General features: G+C 50.7%; 1 protein-coding gene across 9 annotated transcripts in view; it reads right to left on the bottom strand.

Moving 5' to 3' along the window:
• CUX1 (cut like homeobox 1) overlaps positions 1-26878 on the bottom strand; it is a 465511-nt gene that overhangs the window by 14992 nt on the left and 423641 nt on the right. For 4 of the 9 annotated variants that reach the window (XM_063646291.1, XM_055292663.2, XM_063646292.1 and 1 more), the window contains one exon: positions 11174-20989. The exons of the other annotated variants lie outside the window; for them this stretch is intronic. In XM_063646291.1, the coding sequence (XP_063502361.1) occupies positions 20359-20989 (631 nt within the window). In that variant the 3' untranslated portion in view covers positions 11174-20358. Of the gene's footprint in view, positions 1-11173; positions 20990-26878 lie in introns of those variants that run through there. 9 annotated transcript variants of the gene reach the window in all.

The following is a 26878-nucleotide window of genomic DNA, read 5'->3' as shown; positions in this document are numbered from 1 at the left end:
ATTAATAAAAAAAAAAAGTAATTAATCCTCAGTGTTGGAAGTGGGACCCGGTGGGAGGTGTTTGGGGGACAGGGCGGGTCCCTTGTGGCGTAGTGCTGTCTCTGAGATACGGATCTGGTTAAGGAGCGTGACACCTCCCCCACCCCCATTCTCTCTCTCTTCCTCCTGGCCTCGCCATGTCTCACGCCTGCTCCCACTTCGCTTTCTGCCATGAGTAAAGGCTCCAACGCCTCCCCAGAAGCCAAACTGACGCCAGCACCATGCTTCTGGTACAGCCTGCAGAACCATGAGCCAAAGAAACCTCTTTTCTTGATAAATTACACAGCCTCAGGTATTTCTCTATAGCAATGCGAGAACAGCTAATACAGAAAATCAGGGGTGGCGGACAAGTCCTGAGAGAGTGCTGCTGTGAGGTGGCCGGAGCCTCAGGGGGTGACCCACAGAGGGGGTCCCGCAAAGACCCTGAGAAGAGGCGGCAGGAGGCAGGGGAGACACCAGGAGGATGCATGTGAAGGCACCAAGATGAGGCAGGAGGGTCAACGAATACGGAGGGTCAGGGGGTCAGAAGCTACAGAGAGGCTGAGCGAGGCAAAGGTGTTGTCGTCGAGGTGGTGGGGGCGTGCAGGGCTGCAAGGCACAGCCCGATGGGCAGAACTGGTGGAAGAGCAGTAACGTGTGCCCGAGAGGGGATCTTGAGAAGCATGGAGTGTGTGGAATGGACCATCTGCAACCCGGAAACCCAGGAGAGAGGGACAGACTTTGTTTAGGGGAGAGAGGGATGACAGGCGACAGGTGGATAAGTGAGCATCAGACAAGGGAAGGGGCTCAGAAAAGGAGTCTGTGGGGCAAGGGCCCAAGACGGTTCCCTTCCCCTCAGCAAAGACTGGGACCTCATCCTTCTGAGAGAACCCGGAAAGACATCCTAGAGGGGGCACCTCACAGAGGGGAGGAGGGAATCAACGCATCTTTAAGGTCAAGACTTCAGGAGGGCCCCGCGCTGTGGCTCACGGCTGGAATCCAGCACTTCGGGAGGCAGAGGTGGTAGCATCGTTGGAGCTCAGGTGTTTGAGACCAGCATGGGCAACATGGCAAAACGTCATCTCTACAGAAAAATACAAAAATTAGCCAGGCATTGTGATGTGCACCTGTGGTCCCAGCTACTCAGGAGGCTAAGGTGGGAGGATCACTTGAGTCCAGGAGTTCGAGGCAGAGAGCTACGATTGCACTACTGCACTTCAGGCTGGGTGATAGAGCAAGACCCTGTCCCTCTCTGCCCCATGCCCAAAAAAAGTCTAGGCATGATTTCTGACTGCAGAAGGATTAAATGCAGAGACTTATCATAGTAAGGCCAGCGGCGTTGTACCTACGGTTTTCCTGAAGGCACGAGGGGCCCCTGTCTTTTTATATATTTATTTTTTTGAGACGGAGTTTCACTCTTGTCACCCAGGCTAGAGTGCAATGGTGTGATCTTGGCTCACTGCAACCTCTGTCTCCCAGGTTCAAGCGATTCTCCTGCCTCAGCCTCTCAAGTAGCCAGGATTACAGGCATGCACCACCACGCCTGGCTAATTTTTGTATTTTTAGTAGAGACAGTGTTTCGTCACGTTGGCCAGGCTGGTCTCGAACTCCTGACCTGAGGTGATCCACCGGCCTCAGCCTCCCAAAGTGCTAGGATTACAGGCATGAGCCACCACGCCCAGCCACCCCTGTCTTATTAAATCACTTGCAGGCCAGGTAGGAACGGTGGAGACACTCGGTGCACATGGTATCTCTGCTAGGAGGACACTGAGGGGGCCAAGCTGCTGCCTCATCCACCCCTCCCTGCCTCTGCACCTGTAGATCCTGCAGGTAGCCATAGGTGACCACTGAGCCCCCCCGGCCAGCTCCCCATGCCTGCAGATGCTGGCCCCCACCCCTATGCAATGGGGTCTCCAGCAATGCCACCCTCTCCTGCAGCACCGGCTCTTGCTTCTCCCTTCTACATGCATGCAAGCATGTTCTCCTAGCAGGCCTGTACACATGCATACATGCCCCTTCCCTTGACCCCACTCTGGCAAAACTCCTTGAAGAAGCTGTCTCTTCTCAAGCGTCTAATTCCGCTCCTCCAATTCCTCAAGCCCTTCCCATCAGACTCTGCCGCCCCCAACGCCGACTGTCCTTGCCAAGGTCCCTAATGACCTCTGCACATTGCCACGTCCTTGTTTTTCGGCTCTCATCTGAGCTGCTGTGTTAGCAACTAGTTTCCAGGTCACTGACCCTCCTGGGCCTCCTTCCCTGGCTGGCTGCTCTGTCCCTGTTTCCTTGACTGGTCCTTGCCCTCCCTGCTAAGCTTCTTGCTGCTGCTGCACAGGGACTGTCCGCAGATGCCTCACTCTGCGCTCTCATCCGCTCTGGCCATGTGGAATGCCATTGACAAGCCGATGGCTCCCCAGTGTGGGACTCCAGTCCACGCCTCTCCTTGGATTTATCTTCTACTGGCATTTCAACCTTCACAGGTCTGAATTTCAGCCTGATCCCTTCCTCCCCAAGTCCGCACTCCCCAAGCCCAAGTGTGGGCCCCTGTAGTCCAGCCCCGGGAGGTGACATCTGCAGGGCTAGGCAGAGACCCCCTTCCAGGCCTGACCCAGCTCTCCGCGACCCTTCAGTGGCTCAGACCAAACCCCAGGAGGTAGCCTCACTCCTCTCCATCACTCCTGATGCTGAATCTGTCTTAAGTCTCTCTCTCCCTTTTTTTTTTTTTGAGATGGAGTCTCACTCTGTCACCCAGGCTAGAGTGCAGTGGTGTGATCTCAACTCACTGCAACCTCCACCTCTTGTGTTCAAGAGATTCTCCTGCCTCACCCTCCTGAGTAGCTGGGACTACAAGCATGAACCACCACGCCCGGCTAATTTTTGTATTTTGAGTAGAGACAGGGTTTCACCATGTTGGTCAGGCTGGTCCCAAACTCCCGGCTTGAAGTGACCCGCCCACCTCGGCCTCCCAAAGTGCTGGGATTAAAGGCGTGAGCCACTGCGCCTGCCTGAAGTCTCATTTTTGGCTCTACTTTCAAAATATCTCCAGAATCCAGTCCCTTTTTACCACTGCTGCCACCTAGTCCGAGTCATGACCACCTCTCATTGCGATGATGGCATCAGCCTCCTCATTGGCCTCCCTCTGCTGCCTAAGATCTGGGCACCAAGCAGCAGCCAGAGAGAGCCTTTTAAAAAGTTGGTCAGGTGCAATTGGCTCATGCCTGTAATCCCAGGACTTTGGGAGGCTGAGGCAGGAAGATTGCTTGAGTCCAGGAGTTTGAGACCAGCCTGGGCAACATAGCCAGACTGTCTCTACAAAAAATTAAAATATTAGCTGTGTGTGGTGGTGCACGCCTGTGCCCGCTACTTGGGAGGCTGAGGCAGGAGGATTGCTTGAGCCCAGGAGGTCAAGGCTGCAGTGAGCGATGATTATGCCACTGCCCTCCAGCCTGGGCAACAGAGTGAGACCCTGTCTTTTAAAAAAAATAGTGACCTTGTAGGGTGCAGTGGTTGCAAACAGCAGCCTCCTCAGTAAAGTACAAAGTCTGTTTCTTTCTTTCTCTCTCTTTTTTTTTTTTTTTGAGACAGATTTTTGCTCTTGTTGCCCAGGCTGGAGTACAGTGGTATAATCTCGGCTCACTGCAACCTCTGCCTCCTGGGTTCAAGCATTTCTCCTGCCTCAGCCTCCCGAGTAGCTGGGATTACAAGTGCCCGCTACCATGCCAGGCTAATTTTTGTATTTTTAGTAGAGACAGGGTTTCGTCATGTTGGCCAGGATGGTCTTGAACTCCTGACCTCAGGTGATCCACCCACCTTGGCCTCCCAAAGTGCTGGGATGACAGGCATGAGCCACCACACCAGGCCACACAGTCTGTTTCTTATATGGGTTGCCCTAAGGAACCTTGGAGACAATTCTTTCCACTGGACATTTGTGTCTCTGACCTCGTGCTGTCTGTGGTCTAGGCACTAGGCAAGTATTCGGGGTGCCCTTGGAAATCCTGACAGCCAGGATTCACGTTGGCCAGGTCATCGTGTTTATCTGTACTAAGAGCAGAACCATGAGCGTGTGATTGAGGCCATACACAGGGCCAAGTCCAAGTTCCCTGGCTGCCAGAAGATCCACAGCATAAAGCAGCAGGCCTTGACCAAGTTCAGTGTGTAAGAAATTGATCCCACGTGGTGGCTGAGAAGCAGCTCCTCTGGCATGGCTGGGGGTGTCAAACGCAGCCCTTGAGTTGTGGCCTCTTGAGTGAGCTTCTGAGGGCTTCCCCTGTGCTGACCTCTCCTTACTCACTCCTACCAATAAATCCTACTTCCTGTTTCCCCACCAGAGCCAGGACCCTCTGTTCAAACCCTCCAATGGCCCCCAGTTGACTCAGAGTAAGGACCAAAGCCTCGGCAATGGCCGACAAGGCCCCCACGCTCTGCCTCTCTCTGGTCTCTCTGACCTCATCGCCTCCCACTCTTCCTCCTGGTCACGGTGCTGCAGCCATGCTGGTTTCCAGGGACATTTGCACCACGAGACCTTTGAACTGGTGGTTCCCACTGCCTAGAACGTCCTTCCTTCTCACATATGCAGGGCTCATTCCCTCAGCTCTGCCAGGACTGTTTAGAAGTTAACTTCTGGGCTGGGCGTGATGGCTTATGCCTGTAATCCCAGCACTTTGGGAGGCCCAGGCGGGTGGATCACCTGAGGTCAGGAGTTCGAGACCAGCCTGGCCAAGATGGTGAAACTCCATCTCTACTAAAAATACAAAAATTACTGGGCATGGTGGTGGGCGCCTGTAATCCCAGCTACTTGGGAGGCTGAGGCAGGAGAATCACTTGAACCCAGGAGGCGGAGGTTGCAGTGAGCTGACATCGCACCACTGCACTCTAGCCTGGGTGACAGAGCAAGACTCCATCTCAAAAAAAAAAAAAAAAAAGTTAACTTCTGTCTAGGAACGGTGGCTCATGCCTGTAATCTCAGCACTCTGGGAGGCTGAGGTGGGAGGATTGCTGGAAGCCAGGAGTTTGAGACCAGCCTGGGTAACATAGCGAGACTTCGTCTCTACAAAAAATATAAAAATTAGCCAAAAATGGTGATGTGTGCCTGTAGTCCCAGTTACTAGGGAGGCTGGGAGGATCACTTGAGCCCAAGAGTTAGAGTCTGCAGTGAGCTATGATCATGCCACTGCACTTCAGCCTGGGTGACAGAGTGAGACCCTGTCTCAAAAAAAAGAGAAAAAGATAATAAATTAAACAAAGAAGTGAACTTCTTACGGAGGCCTACCCTGACCACCCAATTTAAAACTTTAACCCTTTTCAGCTGGGTGCAGTGGCTCACACCTGTAATCCCAGCACTATGGGAGGCTGAAGCGGGCAGATCATTTGAAGTCAGGAGTTTGAGACCAGAATGGACAACATGATGAAACCCCTATCTCTACTAAAAATAACAAAAATTAGCTGGGCACGGTGGCGTGCACCTGCAATCCCAGCTACTTGGGAGGCTGAGGCAGGAGAACTGCTTGAACCTGGGAGGAGGAGGTTGCAGTGAGCTGAGATTGTGTCACTGCACTCTAGCCTGGGCAACAGAGTGAGACTCCATTTAAAAAAAAAAGGCCGGGTGTGGGGTGGCTCACGCCTGTAATCTCAGTACTTTGGGAGGCTGAGGCAGGTGGATCACTTGAGATCAGGAGTTTGAGACCAGCCTGGCCAATGTGGTGAAACCCCTGTCTCTACTAAAAATAAAAAAATTAGCTGGGCGTGGTGGCATGCACCTGTAATACCAGCTGCTTGGGAGGCTGAGGCAGGAGAATCGCCTGAACCTGGGAGGTGGGGGTTGCAGTGAGCCAAGATCATGCCACTGCACTCCAGCCTGAGCAACAGAGCAAGACTTCATCTCCAAAAAAAAAAAACCCTTTTCACTTGCTCTTCCCATCCTCCTTATAACACTGATCACCTTCGAAGCAACTATTCAATTCACTTATTTATTCTGTCTACTGTTTGTCCCTCCCACAAGAAGGTGAGCTCCTGGTTTGCCCTGTAATAACCCCAGTGTGTAAGGCAGCGGCCCACGGTCAGCCTTCGGTATGTATTAGCTCACGGGCGAGTGGATGCTACCCCGCGGCAAGCATCTGTTTCCTCAGTTGGAAAGTTGCACCAGGATTCCCACAGCTGCAGGGTCTCCCAGGCTGGGGCACAGCTGGCCCTCTTTCCGATCTGTCTGATGTAAGCATCTACCACGGCTCAGTCCCACCCCATCACAGCCAAACCCAGAGGCCATGTGTGTTAGAGGAGACTAGAGACCCCAGGAGATGGGGCCTGGCCACGGGCAGCAAGACCGCGGCAGGGCCAGCCAGTCCTCCACTGCTTCCACTGCCAGTAACTGCATAGGCCTCACTTGGATCCTTCCAGGCTCTGCCCTGGCACTGGGTGCAGGGTGAGTGGTTTCCAGGTCTTCTCACTGGGTCCTCTCAGTAACCCTGTGAGTTTTACATCCATCCATTCCATCCATCCATCTATCTGAGATGGAGTCTTGCTTTGTCACCCAGGCTGAAGTGCAGTGGAGGTATCACGGCTCACTGCAACCTCTGTTTCCCGGGTTCAAGTGATTCTCCTGCCTCAGCCTCCTGAGTGGCTACGGGTGCCCACCACCACGCCCGGCTAATTTTTTGTCTTTTTAGTAGAGATGGGGTTTCACCATGTTAGCCAGGATGGTCTCAATCTCCTGACCTTGTGATCCACCCACCTCGGCCTCCCAAAGTGCTGGGATTACAGGCATGAGCCACCTACCTCTTATTTTTTTAATTGGAGACAGGGTCTCACTCCATCACCCAGGCTGGAGTGCAGTGGTGCAATTATAGCTCACTGCAGCCTTGAGCTCCTGGGCTCAAGCGATCCTTCAGCCTCCCGAGTAGCTGGGACTACAGGCATGTGCCAGCACATCCAGCGAATTTTAAACATTTTTGTAGAGACGGGGTCTTGCTATGTGTCCCACGGTGGGTCTTGAACTCCTGGCCTCAAGTGATCCTCCTGCCTTGGCTTCCCAAAGCCTTGGGATTACAGGTGTGAGCCATCGTGCCTGACCGAGTTTGGCTTTTTATATCCCCTTTACAGAGACAGAAACAGAAGCACTAGGAAGTTAAACTCATTCATTCTTTCAAAGATTTCCTGAGCGTCGACTTAAGACTTGCTCACGGTCATCAGCCACTAAGAGACGCTGCTGGTATCCTGATACAGCCAGTGTCTCCTGACCACAGAGACACTGACGCCTCCCTGAACAATGGGAGGGTTAGCCTCAAATCCCACTCCCTGGAGGCCACACCACTGCCCCAAATGGGCAGCTCTGCTGTTACTTATCCATACTCGATCCTGCTTGAAAAAAAAAAAAGGGCTCTTCATATTGGTATTATTTATTTTTTATTTTTTTGAGCCAGAGTCTCACTCTGTTGCCTAGGCTGGAGTGCAGTGGCGCAATCTTGGCTCACTGCAACCTCCACCTCCCGGGTTCAAGCGATTCTCCTGCCTCAGCCTCCTGAGTAGCTGGGATTACAGGCATGCGCCATCATGCCTGGCTAATTTTTGTATTTTTAGTAGAGATGGGGTTTCATCATGGTGGCCAGGCTGGTCTCAAACTCCCGACCTCAGGTGATCTGTCCACCTCAGCCTCCCAAAGTGCTGGGATGACAGGCGTGAGCCACCATGCCCGACCAGGGCCCTTCCTGTTGGTATTCTAAGAGTCTGAATTTCTTGGAAAAGACAGGAACTTCAGCAATGCCTGCCCAAGGCTGGGCCCAGGCTGTGTCTCCCCTGTCCATGGAGGCCGGTCACTCCACACTGTATGAGTCGGTTGCTGAGCAATGGCCCAACTGGCCAGGAGCCCCGGCAACATCACAGTAGTTCCGTGGAGCCCTCCCAGTTCCCTGGTTGGGTCCGTACATGCAGGCCCAGGCCTCTGCCACCTCACAGGAATCAGTGATGAGCTGAAATAGACACCAGCAAGCTGTGTGCCCCCAAAGCTGGCATGCTAGGACCGTGGAGAGGAGCGGCATGCCCCCAGGCAGCCACTCAGAGGCGCTTTTTAACAGAAGCACACAGGACCATTGCAGACAATTCAAGTGCTCTAATATATCTCATTGTCACGTCGCGCCATCCTGTCTACATGCAATTGTGTTTCCTCAGAGCATCAAGTAAGGAACACGGCCAGGTACGGTGGCTCACACCTGTAATCCCAGCACTTTGGAAGGCTGAGGCAGGCAGATTACTTGAGGTCAGGAGTTCTAGATCAGCCTGGCCAACAGGGTGAAACCTCGTCTCTACTAAAAATACAAAAAAAAAAAAAAAAAAAAAGCCAGGTGTGGTGGCGGGCACCTATAATCCCAGCTACTTGGGAGGCTGAGGCAGGAGAATCGCCTGAACCCAGGAGGTGGAGGTTGCAGCGAGCCGAGATTGTACCATTGCACTCCAGCCTAGGCAACAGAGCCAGACTCCATCTTAAAAACGAAACAAAACGAAACAAAAAACAAGTAAGGGGCCGGGCGCGGTGGCTCATGCCTGTAATCCCAGAACTTTGGGAGGCCAAGGTAGGCAGATCACTTGAGGTCAGGAGTTCGAGACCAGCCTGGCCAACATGGTAAAACCCCATCTCTACTGAAAATACTAAAAATTAGCTGGGCGTCGTGGCACACACCTCTAAGCCCAGTTACTCGGGAGGCTGAGGCAGGAGAATTGCTTGAACTCAGGAAACAGAGGTTGCAGTGAGCCGAGATCACGCCACTAAACTCCAGCCTAAGCAAGAGAGACAGACTCTGTCTCAAACAAAAACAAAAGCAAGGAACAATGTTCTGTTCAGACCCACTTAACTGCAGGGACGGGAGAAAGGTCAAGGCTGAACCATTTGCCTGGAATGGAGGCATCATCCAATTGCAGTCAGGGCATGAAATCTCACTCTCTTTTTCTGCCTTTGCAGCTGGCCCTGCAAAACCAGGAGCAACTGCAGTTTTGCTTAATTAAATCTCACTTTAGAAGCACTTCGGGAGGCCGGGCGCAGTGGCTCACTCCTATAATCCCAGTACTTTGGGAGAACCAGGTGGGTGGATCTCCTGAGCTCAGGAGTTCAAGACCAGCCTGGGCAACATGGTGAAACCTCATCTCTACAAAAAATTAGCCAGGCATGGTGGTGCATGCCTGTGGTCCCAGCTACTTGGGAGGCTGAGGTGGTGGGAGGGTTGCTTAAGCCTGGGAGGAGGAGGTTGCAACAGACTGAGACACTGTCTCAACTTTCTGAGGAAAAAGACTTTGAGCTAAGTGTTCTTTTCCTTTTTTTTTTTTTTCAAGATTCAGGGTCTTGCTGTGTTGCCCAGGCTGGAGTGCAGTGGTGCCATCATAGCTCACTGCAGCCTTGAACTCCTGGGCAGAAGTGATCCTCCCACCTCAGCCTCCAGAGTAGCTAGGACTACAGGCGCATGCCACCATGCCCAACTAATTTTTTATTTTTTGTAGAGATGGGGTCTTACTATGTTGCCCAGGCTGGCCTCAAACTCCTGGGCTCAAGCAATCCTCCTGCCCTGACCTCCTCCCAAAGTGCTGGGCTTATAGGAGTTACAGGAATGAGCCACTGTGCCCAGCTGTTCTTTCTTCCTTCCTTTCCTTCCTTCCTTTCTCTCTCTCTTTTTTTTTTAAACATTTCTTATTTTAATTTAGTTAGCAGATCATTAAATACATAGGGGCATACCTAAACTAGCAAACACAAAAATTAACCATGTTAGACTTCAGTCTGTCAAATACCAAACTGGCAGAGTTCTTAGCGTTATTTTTTTGTTTGTTTTATTGAGACTGAGTTTCGCTCTATTGCCCAGGCTGGAGTGCAATGGCGCACTCTCGGCTCACTGTAACCTCCGCCTCCCAGGTTCAAGCAATTCTCCTGCCTCAGCCTCCCAAGTAGCTGGGATTACAGGTGCCCACCACCATGCCTGGTTAATTTTTGTATTTTTAGTAGAGATGGGGTTTCACCATGTTGGCCAGGCTGGTCTTGAACTCCTGACCTCAAGTGATCCACCCGCCTCGGCCTCCCAAACTGCTGAGATTACAGGTGTGAGCCACTGCGCCGGGCCAGCTCTTAGGGTTTTATGCAGGCCTCTCCTATCTGAGGGGACCGGCATTTTGGGCAACTCTAGAGACACCCCCGGCCCTAAGTGACTGCATGAGATGCGGGGCTGCCGAGGGCACCTGGCACTGGGGGGTGCCTCCATCCCATACTCTGGGTTCTCCCACTGGAGGGAGGATTGAATCCAGTTTAATTCGGAGAGGGGCTTACGATTCTGTATCACATGTGGGCATTTCACAATCTGAAATCTCCAAATTAATACGCGACCAAGTCATCCCCCACTTCCACCAGACACACGTCGGCCTGGCAGACAGCTCTTTGCCAACCCGGTAGGTCTCAAGACGAGCAACAGCCTCTGAGTCACAACTGCGCGGAGAAGCCTAACAGCCACCTCTGCAGAGCTCTCCCCCCACGTCCAGCCCGAGCACCATCTGGAAAGAGACTCTTCTCAGTAGCCCCGGCATTCCAGAGACCCACAAGCCACTGTCCCAATCCCCTCTTCCCGCCCACTCACAAGCATTAACTGGTGCCTTTCACTTGTCTTTCTGTTACATCAGGAGTCAGGGGCACAGTGAGACCCCTACACAGAAGGTTGAGGCCACACCACTGACCAGCTGCAGGCCACCCGGCAGAAGAGCCTGGCCGTAGTCCTGGTCGCCCGAGTGCCATCGATTGGGGCTGCCACCATCAGCCCAGTGCCGCACCAGCATTGGCCACCATTCCTGGTTCCCCATAGCAAGCCTATATGACAGGCGATAGTGTCTCCATTTTACAGACAAAGAAGCGGACGCCAGGGAGGGTAAGGGCTTGGTTCAAGGGTAGGCAAACAGTGCTGGTGACAACAGTAAGTAGGAACGTAGGCCCCGGCGAAGCCCTTCCTGTGAACCGGATGCAGACTGACAGAGCAGTGCCTGAGATCCCCATGTATCCCAGAGCCACACGCCTGAGGACCTGCGGACAGGTGCAAGGATGACCTCGGGAACGGCGATTCTCGAGGTGCCCTTTGGACCCCGAATGACAGTGTTTGCTGCTCGTCCTCAGGCCAGGGCACTTTAAATAAAAACAACCCACACATTCTTGTGTTTGTATAAAAGATATTTACTTCAATTATCACACCTAGGGTGCTAGTGAATAATAATACATGGTGTGAGTCTCATACAGTGATATTGCTTCTCCGTATTATATAGGGACCGTTGTACAGTGCTGAGAACAAACATCGTATGGCTAACCAAAGACAGAGGGACAACACCAAGGGGCCGACGGGTGCCTCCCCCACCCCCACGCCAGCCAGGTCAACTTTGACTCTTAATGTAGAAAAACAAATAGCAAGAAATAAAATGTTATCAGAGAGATGTCACACAGCAACACACCAGAGGCATCTCAAAGCGATTTGTACAAAAAAAAAAAAAAAAAAAAAAAAAAAAAGACGACTTTTTTTTTTTTCCCTTTTTTCTTTTTTTGGTCAATTGGGTCTCTGCGAGGATTGGAGAAAAAAAATCTGTGATTGTGAGGATGAACAAACAAGCTCTAGAAAGATCTAAGACTTGGTGCGTTACAGAAAATATAAAATACTGCTAAAATGTAAGACGTGACAAAACACTGGAATGGGGGTGGGGTGGGGGGAGCTGAGCTTATAAAGAGTTTTCCGGAAGATTCCGCCACCCTGCGAGTGCGTCTTGTGCTGTTAGTAGTCTGGACAGGAGCGTGGTGCTACCCGCTCTCAAGGCAAGCAGCAAAGAGTTATTGCACAAACGCAAAGAACTAGGTCTCTTATTCAATGCAAAGGGATGTGGGGAAAACCACCTTCTTTTTACCCCCACTTTTATTTTATAACAAGCTATTCTCCAATGCTTTAAGAATTTTGGGTGAATTCTCACATCTCCAGAATGCACGGGATTTTTTTTTCCAAGAGGTCTCAGATGGGGGTACGTGAGATGCCCGTTTTCTCAAGGGAAGAGGCAGAAGATGGTTTGAGAGAGAGAAATGCATAGACTAATTAGAGAAAAATGGAAAAAAAAGCCTTTTGGGGAGATGGGGACCATTGTTTTGGTGGAGGGTTTCTTTCAAAGAGAGAACAAAATCAGGGCCCCCGGCGATCTTGGAGAAGGGGAGGTGATGATATGGAAAGAGATGCTCTTCCCAGCCTACCTTGGGGTGGGCAGGGCCCTTGCCTTGGCCTGGGGTAAGTTTACTTCTGCTGGGCCCATGGGATCGAGGCAGGGCGCCTCACCTTCACACCCGATTGGCAACAACTGGGTGTCCTGCTGGCTGAGCTTGGGGCCACAGCAAGCAGTCTCCACACCCAACCTTCCTCCACATTGAACCACCTATAGGGGAAAGGGGCCCTCTGCCTATGATCTCCTAGGTGAGCCCTCAAGCCACAGCCTGGCACTACAAAACACTGTTGCTTTGAAAGATGGTTTTGACCAACTTTGTACTCAAGAAAAACAACAACCAAAAAACCAACCAAAACATATCAACCCGTGCGGGCCTTGCAAGAAATCACTCTCTCGCTTGGAGGTAAAGTCTTGGCCAGGCCACCGTGCCCTCTCTGACCACGGCTCGCCGAAACTTCATGAACCCAGAAGTCTTACCAGAGGCTCTAGGAGGCTTTGGGGAACTGAACTTGGCTTTGCTAAGATTCCTCTGAAGCTCCTCAAGCGAGCATTGTTCAACTCAGCAACTCCCTCACACATTGGTAGATATTTTTGTTCATAAACTCTCTCATTTAAAAAGTTAGACACATAGAGACCACCAGTTTTTGAGTGGCTACTCTGGAGACAGGTGTTTGATTTCGCTGGGGAAACCCCCTCTGCCCCCCACTCAATCCCCCAGACGCCTTGGTTCTCTGGGGGAGTGGGGGAGGAGAGGAAGGCAGAGGATAGTAACCACTAGAGTGACAGCAAAAAGCATTTATGACAACAAAACACAAAATAACAATACACTCCTGGTAAGTACTTAAATGATTAACCTAATAATAAATAGAAGAGGATAGAAATAATTTTTTTTTCTCAAGGAAACATCCTTTTATAATCACCCTCACGCACGCCGGCAGGTCAGTAGCAGTCAGTCCATTTCAACAAGACAAGATTAAGTGCTGGAAGGGATGGCTGTGGCCTCAGACACTGGGGAAGGCTCTCAGCTTCTGAATCATGGACACTCCCCATCCTGCCTCGTCAGGCCAGCAGCTCCGGCCAGAGCCTGCGGGCCCTGCATGCCCAGCACAGTGGTCACCAAGAGGCAGGCTGGGAGACTGGAGGGAGTCGGGGAGGCCTGTTTTCCCTTCGGTTCATGAACAAACGGAACTACAGTGAACAAACTCATTCATAACCTGAATCGTCCTGGTCTAAAGCTTACTTTGAGTTCATTTGGTGTGCAATACGTTATTTTTTAAAAATGAAGAAAAATGATTTCAATTGCACAGAGCTTTTACACATAGTCATCTATTTAAGTGCTTTCTGTTTAAAGCAAACTACAAAAAATAAAAATAAAAAAAAGAAGCAAAAGGGGGGAAAAAGAATTATAAAACAAAAGCAGCTCCGTGCCACTTCAACGTGTCTTGCTGAATGGTCTCTTGTTTCACCAGCAGAAGTCCCAATGCTTCCGTACACACTGTGCTTCTGATTAATTTCCATAGGGATGTAGCCATGACATTGGGATATAAGGCACCTTTTCTTTCTGATTACAGAAAGCTTGATACATAGCATATAGCATATTTTGTGGTAGAAATTAAAGCGTAAACACTACAGAAATTACAGTAACGCAGACTAATGCTTTCTTAACATTATCGGGTAAACTAAAAGGATTCATAAAAAGCAACTCAAAGGCATCTTAAGAGTTTAAGAACGAGGGCATGGGGGAAGTGCACATTTATGCATAGCCAAATGTCTTTCTCTCGCCAGCCTTTTTTTTTTTTTTGTCTTTTTTTTTTTTTTCGGGATTTTTCGCCTACAATGCCCAACTTTTAAAGTTAGCATTTTGGAGGAGACTAGGCGCTTTGGAAATGTCTTGTTAAAGCTAAATGTCACTTCATCCAAAAATGAAAACTCGAGATGATGCCACGGACGGCATGGACACGGTTATCTTTGGAGGGGAGGTGGTGGTGGGAGAGGCCTGGGCAGGAGGACGCAGTTTTTGGAAGTCGGGCAGACAGGCGGAAATTGCATTTCCTTCTACTCCCCTGACCAGGGTGGTGAGGAGCACAGGCCGCCGGGGCCTCTGGGATTGGGAAGACTGGGCTGGGGGGCCGGGAGTAGGGCTGGGGCTTGTTTTACGCTCTGCCCCCCACACCCCCTCCTCTTCCATCCTGATTAAGCCCAAGGGTTGTGGACTTAACTTTCAGCCCATCTCTAAGGGTTTCACAGACTGGATCTTTCTAAACTTTATTGGGTACCTGCTTCCCCTTTTCCCTGGTAGTTTTCATCTACAAAAAGTCAAAACCTGATTGAAATAGAAATAAGATCATCAAATTGGACCATTCTCTTAGCGTTCGAGTGTGCTGGCCAGACTGGCATTCAGTACACGCTGAGATCCAACCACGTCACATTGGCCCCAGGTCACCACCTTGCCACTCAGCCTTGTGGTCACAAAGGCTTCCCTAATGTCATCGATGCCCAGGTGAAACCACAGAAGCACTGAGGATTTCTAAATGTGAGCTTTGGCTGGTCAATGCCCAAGCACAGGATGCTGTCCCCATCCTTAGGTTCTTACTTGCAAACTCTCTCCAGCAGGGGAACACTTTGGCCCCCACAGTGGACAGACCCACCTCCAACCAGCAGCCCCAGGAGCTGGTTTTCTTCAGTGCTGGATGGGAACTGGCATACTCTTTTGGGATAAGAGGGTGATGCAACTGTGGACGGGGCGTGTAGGCTAGAGGAAGCCATCTATCCTTTTCCGTCTTTGAAATGTTTGATGTTTGCAAAGGAGTGTTCGCAATGACGCTAAAACCATGCCAGAGACAACAGACACCCAAGAGCTACAGCGTTCCCCAAAGCCAGCTGGGAAACTTGGGAAGTGTCCTCATGTGGCCACTTTGGGGCAGTCTGGGGCAAGGATAATGGCCATGATGGATCTTAACAGCTGAACAGGACTGGATAGCAAGGACAGGCAGACCAAAGACAAGACCCTCAGAGGCCCGAGACCACGCCCTGCCTGCAAAAGAAACAGCTGCTGGAGCTTTGGGAACAGTTGGAAGTAAAGGGAAAAATCCGTGTGCCTTGCAGAGCACAGCTGTTTGTCCGTGTTGCGCTCACAAAAGGAGAGACACACAAAGCTGGCCCACCAGGCAGAGAGATGCTCGTGTCTGCTGTGCTGGCAGCTTTTCTGCCCTCTCCAGCCCACGTGCCTCACAGTTCTGTGGGGTGTGGTTCTGGGTGACATCAGATGGAGAACACAGGTTAGTGAGGTAGAAGGGACAATGAGGAGTGTGAAGAGGGAGGACATCTGGGGAGGGACAGGGCCCCCCACCGGCAGCACAGGAGCCAAACCTCCAGCCTAAAGTACCACAGCGAATAGCCCAGCACGCCCACCACTCATGCCCCGTGTTGCTACATTTCGCCCTGTACAGCTGGCTTGTCGGCCTTGGGATGAGTAAGGTCTATGGACTCTGCCAAGAAGCGCCTGTCATAGTGCATTTAAGGCAAAGGCTGTCGCCCCTCAGTTCAAAGTCTCTCTGCTTTTCTTTGTGTGACTCCCAGAAGGACATGCGTCTGTTCCCCTGGCTCTATTTTTCAGTAAGATTTGCTTTGCTAAAATCAGAGGAATGAAAAACATTGCATAGAATGTCAACAGAGTTCATTGATCACCCTTGCATCAAAGGACATACGTGCAGGAGGAACAAAGTCATCCAGTCCAACCTTAGTCAGGAAGGCACCTGCCCGTGAGAAAGCTCACCTGGGGACTCCTGTTCCCCTCTCTTTTTAGGGCCTGGCTGTGGCATGATCTTAAAATAGTCAGCCGAGGCCCACAGCGATCTCTTTGCAGCCTGTGTAAACTGGTCGTGAGCTGCACGCCTGATGCTGGCCCTGGCCAAGGAAGGAGATGGGGTATGAGAGCTGGCCACCTGGGCTTGGGCGGTGGCCAGAAAGGAATATTTAACCCAGAGCTCTGCTGCATTCTGGGCCCGGACCGCCAACCAGCAGACCTGAACGTCCACATCAGACAGGATGGTTTTTTAATGGGAAGAAAACAAAGATGGCGACAGGAAGGAAACTGAGCAGGGAGGTATTTGTACTTGGGAGATACAAGGGATCTACCCCAGGGAGGCCGTCAACTGGTATCTTTTGCCTCAATTACTTGCACAAAGTAGCAGGGTTTGATGGTGGGTCCCTGTGAGCCACGATCCTGGCATTTCTCAGAGAGTTCTCCCACGCATGCATCCCTGGGCTGTCACCCCCGATCCTGTCCCAGGAGACGCTTAGAAGCTGCCTCATGCCAAGATGCCTCCTAAGATCGTCTAGAAGAATCCAGTTGAGCTAAGCTCCATGGCTCTGATAACCCTTTCTAAAGAGAGGTCTGGTGAGCAGAAACCACAGATGTCTTCACTGATAACAGAAGTTCAAGAGGAGGTTACCTGGGAGCTCGGGGGTTGGGGAGGAGGACAGAAGCCTCCTCTGGGGTGGAAGTGAGTTGGGCACAGGCCTAGGACAGAACTCACACACCTGCCATCTCGGCTATCACAAGGGAGCTTGGGCCAGAACCCTGGGTCAAGAGGCTAAATGCAAACAGATTTTACGCCGAGCCTCTGCTTAGCCAGCTAAGTTAATGGCAAAAGTCTTAAGTTATGAACACTGCCTCCAATTAACAAAAAGAAGCCATTTAAAATGGCATAATGGAGCTTGTAATTAAGTGTTAGTGTTTTATATGGAACCATTTCCCCCAGGGGAGAGGTACAAATCAGCTTTTTAAACTCATAGAGCGTGAAGAGGAAGGAGGTCGGCTGCCTGTGGGGGCCACTGCTTGGAACGCGAGCCTGCTGAAGGGGAGCCATGCCGAAGGGACACTGTTCAAGGCACTTGAATACTGCTTAGCAAGATGAGAGATTAACCCTTAGACTCCAACTGAGGGGCCCAACCAGGAGGGGGTGCTCCCCCAGCCACGGATTGCTGTATTATTTTAGTGGCAGCTCTTAGAAGTATTACAGACAGTGCTAGCTTAACATCAAAGATCTAAAGTTGGGCTCTCCATTTTTTTTTTTTAAATAAATAATAGAGGAAAAAAATACACAGAACTGCAAGCAAAATTTAACCAACTGATTGTATCCGGCACCAGATGTAGGTCTGGCAAAAAAGACAGAAAGGGAACCAACAGTAACCTAGTTAAAAATCTTAAGAAGTAAAAACAAAAAAGAGAAAACAACACACATGACTAAATTGCTTGGGAGGGTCAAAATGACTGCATTTTAGACTGTTACTGTTTGGCCACTAGAATGGACAAATCTGTATTTGTCAATTTCCTCAAATTTAACACCTTTGTAAATAACAGTCATGCCTTTAAAACTAAACCCTAGCCTACTATTTCCTGTTAACTTTTCATTCTTATGAAAATTAGATGATATTTAAAGGTTCATCACACATGATGACAAAAGTCCCTTGAGGGTTTTGTGGAGAGGACACCACAGTCTTCAGGGCTCTGCCACTCACTGTCCTAAGGGTCACTGATGTGAACTCACTCTTCTCAATGCACCTGAATCGAGCTAGATGTTGACCCGTGTCCCCTTAAGCTCCTCTAATTTTGAATTCTCTTCTCCCTGAACTGGATTTCAAGTTCAGAAATTATACCCCCAACAAAAGACAAACAAACGGCCTGCCTCCCAGCCCCCTAGAGCCTTCTGAAAACTTCTCCTTCATGGAAAGGCGTTGTCTTTAGTGTAGTGACTCTCAACATTTGTGAAAACGTGAACTAAGTGCTGCAGTTGCAGGTTAAAAGACTGTAAATGAAATAATCTCTAAAACATCATGCAAGAAACGTGGTTTCACATCTTACAGTCAAAGTCCTACAAGTTAATTAACAAGCACACGGAGGTGGAACAGCCAGAGCATACCTTTAAAATTATAACTCCCTCCCACCCCCCAAATAAAAAAAAAGTAATATTAATTAAACTTAAGAAATAATGAATGCACCATTAAAATGTCATCCAAAGATGTTGACCTAAGACAAAGGTTTCAATGATACACAATACGGTCAAAAAGTTTTCAATCAGTAATATACAGTATGACAACTACATCTTGTAAATTATACCCAATACTGCCGGCAGTCTATCCCTCTAAAGAATATTTGCCCCTTTCATCCCTTCCTAACAATCAGATAATAAAATACAGCACCTATAAATAAGCAAAAAAAAATATATATATATACCGAAATCATCTATTGTTAGTTTAAAGATATGGCAATAAAGGAGTCTAAATTAGCAAACTTGTAGAAGCCGTAACTGATAAAACAGCTTATTGAAAAAGGTGGCAGTAATGCACTCTACGTGTGCACAGGTACTTAAGAAAATACACAGACGTATAAAATTGCACACACGCACACGCACCCACTCTCTCACCCGCCTCTATTCTCACGCATATACACATAGACAAGGGAGGAATCAGAGACAAGTTAGACTTTCAGTTTGTACTTAGACTGCCCTAAAACTGTGCATAAAAGAACTTTCTAAGAGGCGAAATGAAAGAAGGGCAAATGGTAGGTTTGGAAGTTGAAGAGCATCCACGTTTTGGTGTGAGTTTGGGCCATTTCTACAGGGATGGGAGTGGGGAGCCCAGAATGCCACGTTCTCTCTCCTGCAGAGAAAGGAAGTTTCCCACAAGTTCAATAGGGTCATCAGTGCTTGCGGTGGGAAGAAAAAGGGAAAGAGAGAGAGAGTGCGCGTGTAAGCCCTGCCCAGGCCTGGGGAGTGTCTTCCCCTGGGAGGGCTCAGTTCATCAGGTGTCCAGGAGAGTGGTGTGAGGTGAGGTGCCTTCTGTGCCAGAGAGAGATCAGTAGACTGCTGTCTACTTGGGGACGGGCCCGTCTGGCCCCGGAACTGCCTGCTGTGCTCGCCCGGACTACTCTCTCCTTTCTTTCAATGCTTGCACACGTGCAGACGCACAGACAGATTGAGACACCATAAATTAAACAAAATTAACAGGTACATGCTACAGTTCTAACTTGTCTCCTAAACCTCCAAGATATGAGGTCTGATCAGCGTGCTCTGCGGTTAGAGGTTAAAAAGCAGATTATAAAATACCTAGATTCGGATCTTTTCTTTTTTTTTTTTTTTTTTTTTTTTGTCCTGATTTGGCCTAGAATGGAGTGTATTAAACAAACCCTGGTCTGCAAAACCCAGGGTCAGTTAAAGCTATACATCGATGTGCACTACATGTCAGGATTCTATTCACGTACAAGAAAACACTATGTCAGCTACCACAAAATCAGTTTCCTGATGTGACGTTTTCTTTTTGTTAAAAAATATGTGGAGTAAATGTGTTTTATTTTAATTCAAAGTTTCAAACGAGAAGATTCTTTTCTTGAAAATATTTAGGAATCCAAACTAGTGTGTTTAGAGTCGTTTTGACTGTGCAATCTCTTAGTGGCAACTGAACAGCTACAAAAACTTTCTTTTTTAATTTTTCTGAAAAATCCCACCCCCCCTTTTATTTTTTCCTGGTTTAAGAAGATAATAGTGTATTATCGCTCTGAAGCCATTAGATGGCAGATAAAAAGCCCCCTTTTAATATGTGGGTTTGATTTTTTTTCTTTTAAAGCCCACACGGAACAGGAGGACACAAGGCAAAGCTGTAAGAGTTATTCCAGAACCTGTGGAAATCACTTAGGGCAATAAAAAAAACACTTCAGGGTACAAAAAAGCTCGACCACACATTTCCGTTTTCTTCCTTGAAAACACGACATAGATTGGGCTTAATGCTCCTTTGTTTTCTATATGCACCTTGGCCTATGGCGATTTTGCCCTGTGGCCCGCAGGGCGGTAAGTGCGCAAAGCGGTCCAGGCCGCGGGGTTGGTGGAGGCCGCAGGGTCGGCCCGGGCCTCAGGGTGGGTGTGGGCCGCAGAGTGGGTCTGGGCCGTGGTCTTGGATCTGGGCCTCCGGTTGGTGCAGGCCGCGGACCGTGGAGTGGGTCTGGGCTGCGGGCTCAGGTCCGGCCCGGGGTCGGTGCAGGCCGCGGGCCAAGCCCAGGCCACGGTGTCTGCAGCGCCTGCCCCGTCCGACCCCGTCCAGGCCCTTACGGCCCAGCCTGGCTGCCCGCCCTGGGGCCGCGGCCCCTCAGAACTCCCATTCGATAGGTTCCTCCCGGCTGGCGGCCTTCTCCAGGCGATGGATGATGCTGTTCAAGTTCGCGGCCTTCTTCTTGCGCAGGGGGTTGTCGCGCGAGTCCCGGGCGCCCGCGGCCTCCGGGAGGCCGAAAAGGCTCTGCAGCGAGCTGGGCCTGCGCGGCGCGCTGCTGCTGCTGCTGCTGCTGCTGCTGGGCGGCGGCGCGGAGCTCCGGGCCGCGGGGCCCTCCCCCGGCGCGGCGGCGGCTGAGGTAGCGGCGTCCTCGGGGGCCGCGGGCGCGGCGGTGGCGGTGGCGGGGCTGGGCAGGGGCCCCGGGCCTTCCACGGGGCCTCCCTCGTGGTCGTCGTCGCGGGCGTCGTCCGGGCCCGGGGTCCCCGAGGGCGGCGGCTCCGCCTGCTCTGCCGGCCGCGGCACCTCCTCCCGCTCGGCCTCTCCCTGAGACTTGGGCTCCTCGGTGTCGGCGCTGCCTGGGCCCTCAGTGGCCTCCACGCCGTCGCAGCTGTCGCCCTCCGAGCTGGGCGCCGCCCGGCCGCTGCGGGCCGAGGGTGAGTCGCTGGCGCCCGCCTGGCCCTGGCTCCCGGCCTGAATTTCCTCAATGAACAGTTCTCTGCGGATCCGAGACCTACAAGACAACAAGCGGTGGAGACGTGAGGGGGGTGCTGCTGGGGACAGGGCCTCTAGTGCTACCCCAGCCAGACCCCTCTCTCTGGGGCTCCTGCTCCATCCAGCCTGGAGGCCCCTCCGTGCCCCTCCAGCGACCCTCGGGCCACGGGGCAACCCCTCTCCAGAGTCACCACCCACCCCTCCGGGCCTGGCCAGGAGCCATCCCAGGGCTGAGACATCACTCCCCTCTTCTCCACTGCAACAAATTGCCACGGGCACTTATTTTAATTTTTTTTTTTTTTTTTTTTTTTTTTGATACGGAGTCTCGCTCTGTCTCCCAGGCTGGAGTGCAGTAACGCAATCTCGGCTCACTGCAAGCTCCACCTCCTGGGTTCACGCCATTCTCCTGCCTCAGCCTCCCGAGTAGCTGGGACTACCGGCGCCCGCCACCACGCCCAGCTAATTTTTTGTAGTTTTAGTAAAGATGGGGTTTCACCGTGTTTGCCAGGATGGTCTCGATTTCCTGACCTCGTGATCCGCCCACCTCAGCCTCCCAAAGTGCTGGGATTACAGGCGTGAGCCACTGCACCTGGCCTAATTTTTATTTTTTGAGACAGAGTTTCCCTGTTGCCACCCAGGTGGAGTGCAGTGGCTCGATCTCCGCTCACTGCAACCTCTGCCTCCTGGGTTCAAGCGATTCTCCTGCCTCAGCCTCCAGAGTACCTGGGATTACAGTCACCTGCCACCACATCCAGCTAATTTTTGCATTTTTAGAAGAGACAGGGTTTCACCACGTTGGCCAGGCTGGTCTCAAACTCTGGACCTCACGTGATCTATCTGCCTCGGCCTCCAAAAGTGCTGAGATTACAGGTGTGAGCCACTGCGTCGGGCCACTTATTTTATTTTTCAAAAACCTTTTGGAAACAAGGCCTTGTTCTGTCACCCAGACTGGAGTGCAGTGGTGCCATCACAGCTCACTGCAGCCTCCAACTACTGGGCTTGAGTGATCCTCCCATGTCAGCCTCCTGAGTAGCTAGGACCACAATTGTGTCACTATGCTTGCTAATTTTTAATTTTTTTTAAGAGATGGAGTCTCGCCATGTTGCTCAGGCTGGTCTTGAGCTCCTGGGCTCAAGCAATCTTCCTGCCTGGGCCTCCCCAAATGCTGGGATTACAGGCATGAGCCACCACTTCTGGCCAGGGTTCTTATCGAGTGACACGTTTCCTCCATCCCATCCCATCCCGCTCCAACTAGACTGAGAAAGGCAAGGTCCTGTTTATTCTTTGTACACCCAGGCCTTGCACTGGCGCCTGGTGTGCAGTAATGAAGGCTGGGTGAGTTCATCAGTGAAACTGCCTGATAGCCGCTGCATCCATCAGGACTTCAGGAGAGAGGACCAATTATTGGATAGTGGCCAAAGTGACAATTTTAATCTCTGAGCCACAGAAGGTCAGGTTGGGGGCTTGTGGTCCAGCGTAGGGTGGAATTCCACCAAATTGTGTATTTTTTCTTTTTTTTTCTTTTTCCTTTCCTTATTTTACTTAGAGGCAGTGTCTTGCTCTGTCACTCAGGCTGAAATGCAGTGGTGTGATCATAGCTCCTTGCAGCCTCCACTTCCCAGGCTCAGGTGATCCTCCTGCTTCAGCCTCCTGAGTAGCTAGGACCACAGGTGTATACCACCATGCCTAAATTTTTTTTAATAATGTAGAGACAGGATCTCATGATGTTGCTTAGGCTGGAGTGCAGGGGTAAGATCATAGTTTACTGCAAACTTGACCTCCTAGGCTGAAGTGATTCTCCTGCCTTGGCCTCCCAAAGTGTTGATACTACAGGTGTAAGCCACCAAGCCCGGCCAATAAGGCTTTCTGAGGCTGGGCATGGTAGCTCATGCCTGCAATCCCAGCACTTTGGGAGGCTGAGGCGGGCAGATGGCTTGAGGCCCAGCGTGCGAGACCAGCCTGGCCAACATGGTGGAACCTTGTCTCTACTAAAAATACAAAAATTAGCCGGGCGTGGTGGCAGGTACCTGTAATCCCAGCAACTCAGGAGGCTGAGGCAGGAGAATCTCTTGAACCTGGGAGGCGGAGGTTACAGTGAGCCAAGACTGTGCTACTGCAGTCCAGCCTGGGCGACAGAGCAAGATCCTGTCTCAAGGAAAAAAAAAAAAAGGTTTTCTAGGCTCCTACTCTGCGCCGGGTCCTGTGCTGACTGTGGGGACTCCCCTGGGGAAGATCCTACTGTAGCTTAGACCAGGGTATTGAACTCTGGTGGGGTGCAGGGGGTTGTGACTCTGCTACGGAGTTATTTGGTTCCTGCGTGCAGTGAGCTCTGAACCTTGTCCTGAAAGATTTGTGAGCTCTGGTTCAGAAAGAAAAGGTTCTGAGAAGCTCCCCAGAAGTTCCAAGGTGTATAAGTCTTTCCCCCTTCCCTGGGGCTACCTTGGGAGCCTGGGAAACGGTGGCTTCTGTGAACAGGTTCCTGGGCGCTATGGCTTCCAAGCTCCTTGGCAGTGAGACTGCTAGTTGGGGTGAAACTCTCCACCCCACCTACTCTGGTTAGGGAGGCGGGAGGCTATACAGGTAGTGAAGGTTTGGTCCCAGCCCGACCCAAAACCAGAGTACAGGCTTTTTGGAAGCAGGCACACTTGGGTTGGATATCTGGCTATGGTGCTTACTAGCTGTGCAACTTGGAGAAGTTATTTAACCTCATAGCCATGGCATTCTGTGAGAAATAAGAAAATTTCATTTTTCTTTTTTTTTCTTTTTTTTTTTGAGATGGGAGTCTCACTCTGTTGCCCAGGCTGGAGTGCAGTGGTGTGATCTTGGCTCACTGCAACCTCTGCCTCTTGGGTTCAAATGATTCTCCTGCCTCAGCCTCCCGAATAGCTGGGACTACAGGTATATGCCAAGACAACTGGCTAATTTTTTGTATTTTAATAGAGACAGGGTTTCACCATGTTGGCCAGGCTGGCCTCGAACTCCTGACCTCAGGTGATCCACCTGCCTTGGCCTCCCAAAGTGCCAGGATTACAGGCGTGAGCCACCACACCTGGCTACAACTTCAGTTTTCTTATTTCTTGTCTGAAAAATGTGGAGAATGGTATCTTCCTTGCAGAGAAGTTATTAAGATTAAATAAGGTATTAAATGTATGATGTAGGACCCAAAGTAGCCACTCAAAAAGGGGTCACCCTTCCCCCTATCCAGCCGCTGTTTGTGTGCTGTGATAAGCCCTAAGGCTGGGGTGGGGAGGGGACACCGTTAGGCACGGGGCCTGTGTTTCCATGCTCGTGAGCTTGGCCCCTGTGTGCAGACTTTGCCTGTAAAATGGGACCAGCAGCACTGCACTTGGGTGCTGATGGAGGGACTAATAAGATGATACATCTATAAAACTGTCTGCTCAGGCCGGGTGCAGGGACTCATGCCCGTAATCCCAGGGCTTTGAGAGGCCGAGGTGGGAGATCACTTGAGCTCAGGAGTTAGAGACCAGCCTGGGCAAAATAGCAAAACCCCATCTCTACAGAAAAATACAAAAAATTAGCCAGGTGTGGTGGCATGCACCTGAAGCCCCAGCTACTCCTGAGGCTCAGATGGAAGGATTGGCTGAGCCTGGGAGTTCAAGGCTGCGGTGAGCTGAGATTTTGCCACTGCACTCCAGCCTGGGCGACAGAGCGAGACCCTTTCTCAAAAAACCGAAACCAAAACCAAAATCAGAAAACAAACAAACAAACAAAAACTTTTTGGCTCAGCACCTGGCACATGCTTTGTGCTCCACAGATGTGAGACATCATCCTTCTTAGCCTAGATTTGTCTCCATGTTTCTAAGGAATACTGTCTTCTGGCCTAGAAAGATGAGCTTCCAGGAGCAGTTGTGGTTTTTAGCGAAGTCACACAAGGCTCTCGGAATGCTGTGGCTACGAGGGTCCGGAATCCAAGTTCCTACTGGGCGGACCTGTTTTTCCAGGGAAGAGCAGTGTCCTGTGGCGTGTTGTTCTGGCAATCTTGTCGTCAATCCTGGGTAAATGGTCAGCCTGAGATTTTTTTTTTTTTTTTTTTTTTTTTTTTTTTGCGGGGGGACAGGGTCTTGCTCTGTCATGACAGGCTGGAGTGCAGTGGCATGATCACAGCTTACTACAGCCTCAACCTCCTCAAGTGATTCTCCCCCCTCAGCCTCCTGAGTAGCTGGGATCACAGGCGCGCACCACCACGCCTGGCTAAGTTTTTCTATTTTTTGTAGAGATGCGATCTATGTTGCCCAGGCTGGTCTCAAACTCCTGGGCTCAAGCAATCCTCCCACCTTGGCCTCCCCAAATGCTGGGATTACAGGCCGTGCCCAGCCTAGCCTGAGATATTTTTAATTGCCTTTAGCCAGAGATATTCCTAATTCCCTTAAAGTGAAAGGATAAGAGGAAATAAAGCTTGCTTTTTTTTTTTTTTTTGAGGGGGCAAAAATTGACACCAAGTGTTACTCCCTGAGGGTTCCAGTGGAGAAGAAGAAAATCTACTTTTCCTGTTTAACCCCTGAGAAAAGAACGTAAAAAACTACGTTCTTGGTTAGGAATTTAACACATCCAGTGTTGGGAAGCTCTGTCGGGTATAAAGGCAGGTTGGTCTGTACAAAGCATTTAGTGAAAGAACCAAAGCCTTGGAGAAGAAACTCAGTCTGCGTCTCTGCTCTGCCCCTCTGCCCTTGGCCTGCTGGGTGGGTGGCCTTTTTTTTCTTTTTGAGACGGAGTTTTGCTCTGTTGCCCAGGCTGGAGTGCAATGGCACGATCTCAGCTCACTGTAACCTCCGCCTCCGGGGTTCAAGAGATTCTCCTGCCTCAGCCTCTAGAGTAGCTGGGATTACAGACATGAGCCACCACACCGGGCTAATTTTGTATTTTTAGTAGAGACGGGGTTTCACCATGTTGGCCAGGCTGGTCTCGAACTCCTGAACTCAGATGATCTGCCCGCCTTGGCCTCCCAAAGTGCTGGGATTACAGGCGTGAACCACCAAGCCCGCCCCTGCTGGGTGATCTTAGACAAGCGACTTCATGCTAATTCTGAATGCTCACTTCTCCTTCATTTATTATTATTATTATTATTATTATTATTATCATTATTATTATTTTCTGTAGAGACTGGGTCTCACTATGTTGCTGAGGCTGGTCTCGAACTCCTGGCCTCAAACCATCCTGCCTCAGCCTCCCCATGTAGTGGAGTTCCAGGCATGAGCCACTGTGCTCGGCCCCTTGCTTCTCCTTCCACCTGTTCCGTTGCTTATAAAATTCTTCTCTACTCCAATCCTCCTTTCAAGAGCCTGCTCATCTCATACCTCCTCCATGATATTCTTCCAGATCTCTGCAGCTCAAACTCATCTCTTGGATCCCATATTTGACTCAGCCCAGCCCGCTTTGTTGTGGAGTTATTTTTGAAAGGAAGCATTTGTTGAGTGTCTACTCTGGATTCAGACCTGGGATTCGTTTATTTTGTTGAGACTGAGTCTCGCTATGTCACCCAGACTGGAGTGCAGTGGTATGATCATGGCTCACTGCAACATCCACCTCACAGGTTCAGGCGATTCTCTTGCCTCAGCCTCCTGAGCAGCTGGGATTACAGGCGCGCACCACCATACCTGGCTAATTTTTGTATTTTTAGTAGAGACGGGGTTTTATCATGTTGGCCAGGCTGGTCTCGAACTCCTGGTCTCAAGTGATCCACCCGCCTTGGCCTCCCAAAGTGCTGGGATTACGGGCGTAAGCTACCGCACCCAGTCCAGACCTGTAATTACTAAATTTTATTTACTAAGTTTTGAGGTCCTACTGGTATTCTTCTTCTCTCCCTTCTCTATCTTTGCCACAGGTGTACCACTGAGTTTGCTAGTGCAAAAATGCACAAAAGAGGCGTCCCCACAATGATCGCAGACTA

The sequence above is a fragment of the Symphalangus syndactylus genome, chromosome 9 (assembly GCF_028878055.3).
Source record: "Symphalangus syndactylus isolate Jambi chromosome 9, NHGRI_mSymSyn1-v2.1_pri, whole genome shotgun sequence".
In the NCBI taxonomy this organism is placed as follows: domain Eukaryota; kingdom Metazoa; phylum Chordata; class Mammalia; order Primates; family Hylobatidae; genus Symphalangus; species Symphalangus syndactylus.
Note: the sequence above shows the minus strand (reverse complement) of the source record. Positions and strands in the feature narration are given on the sequence as shown.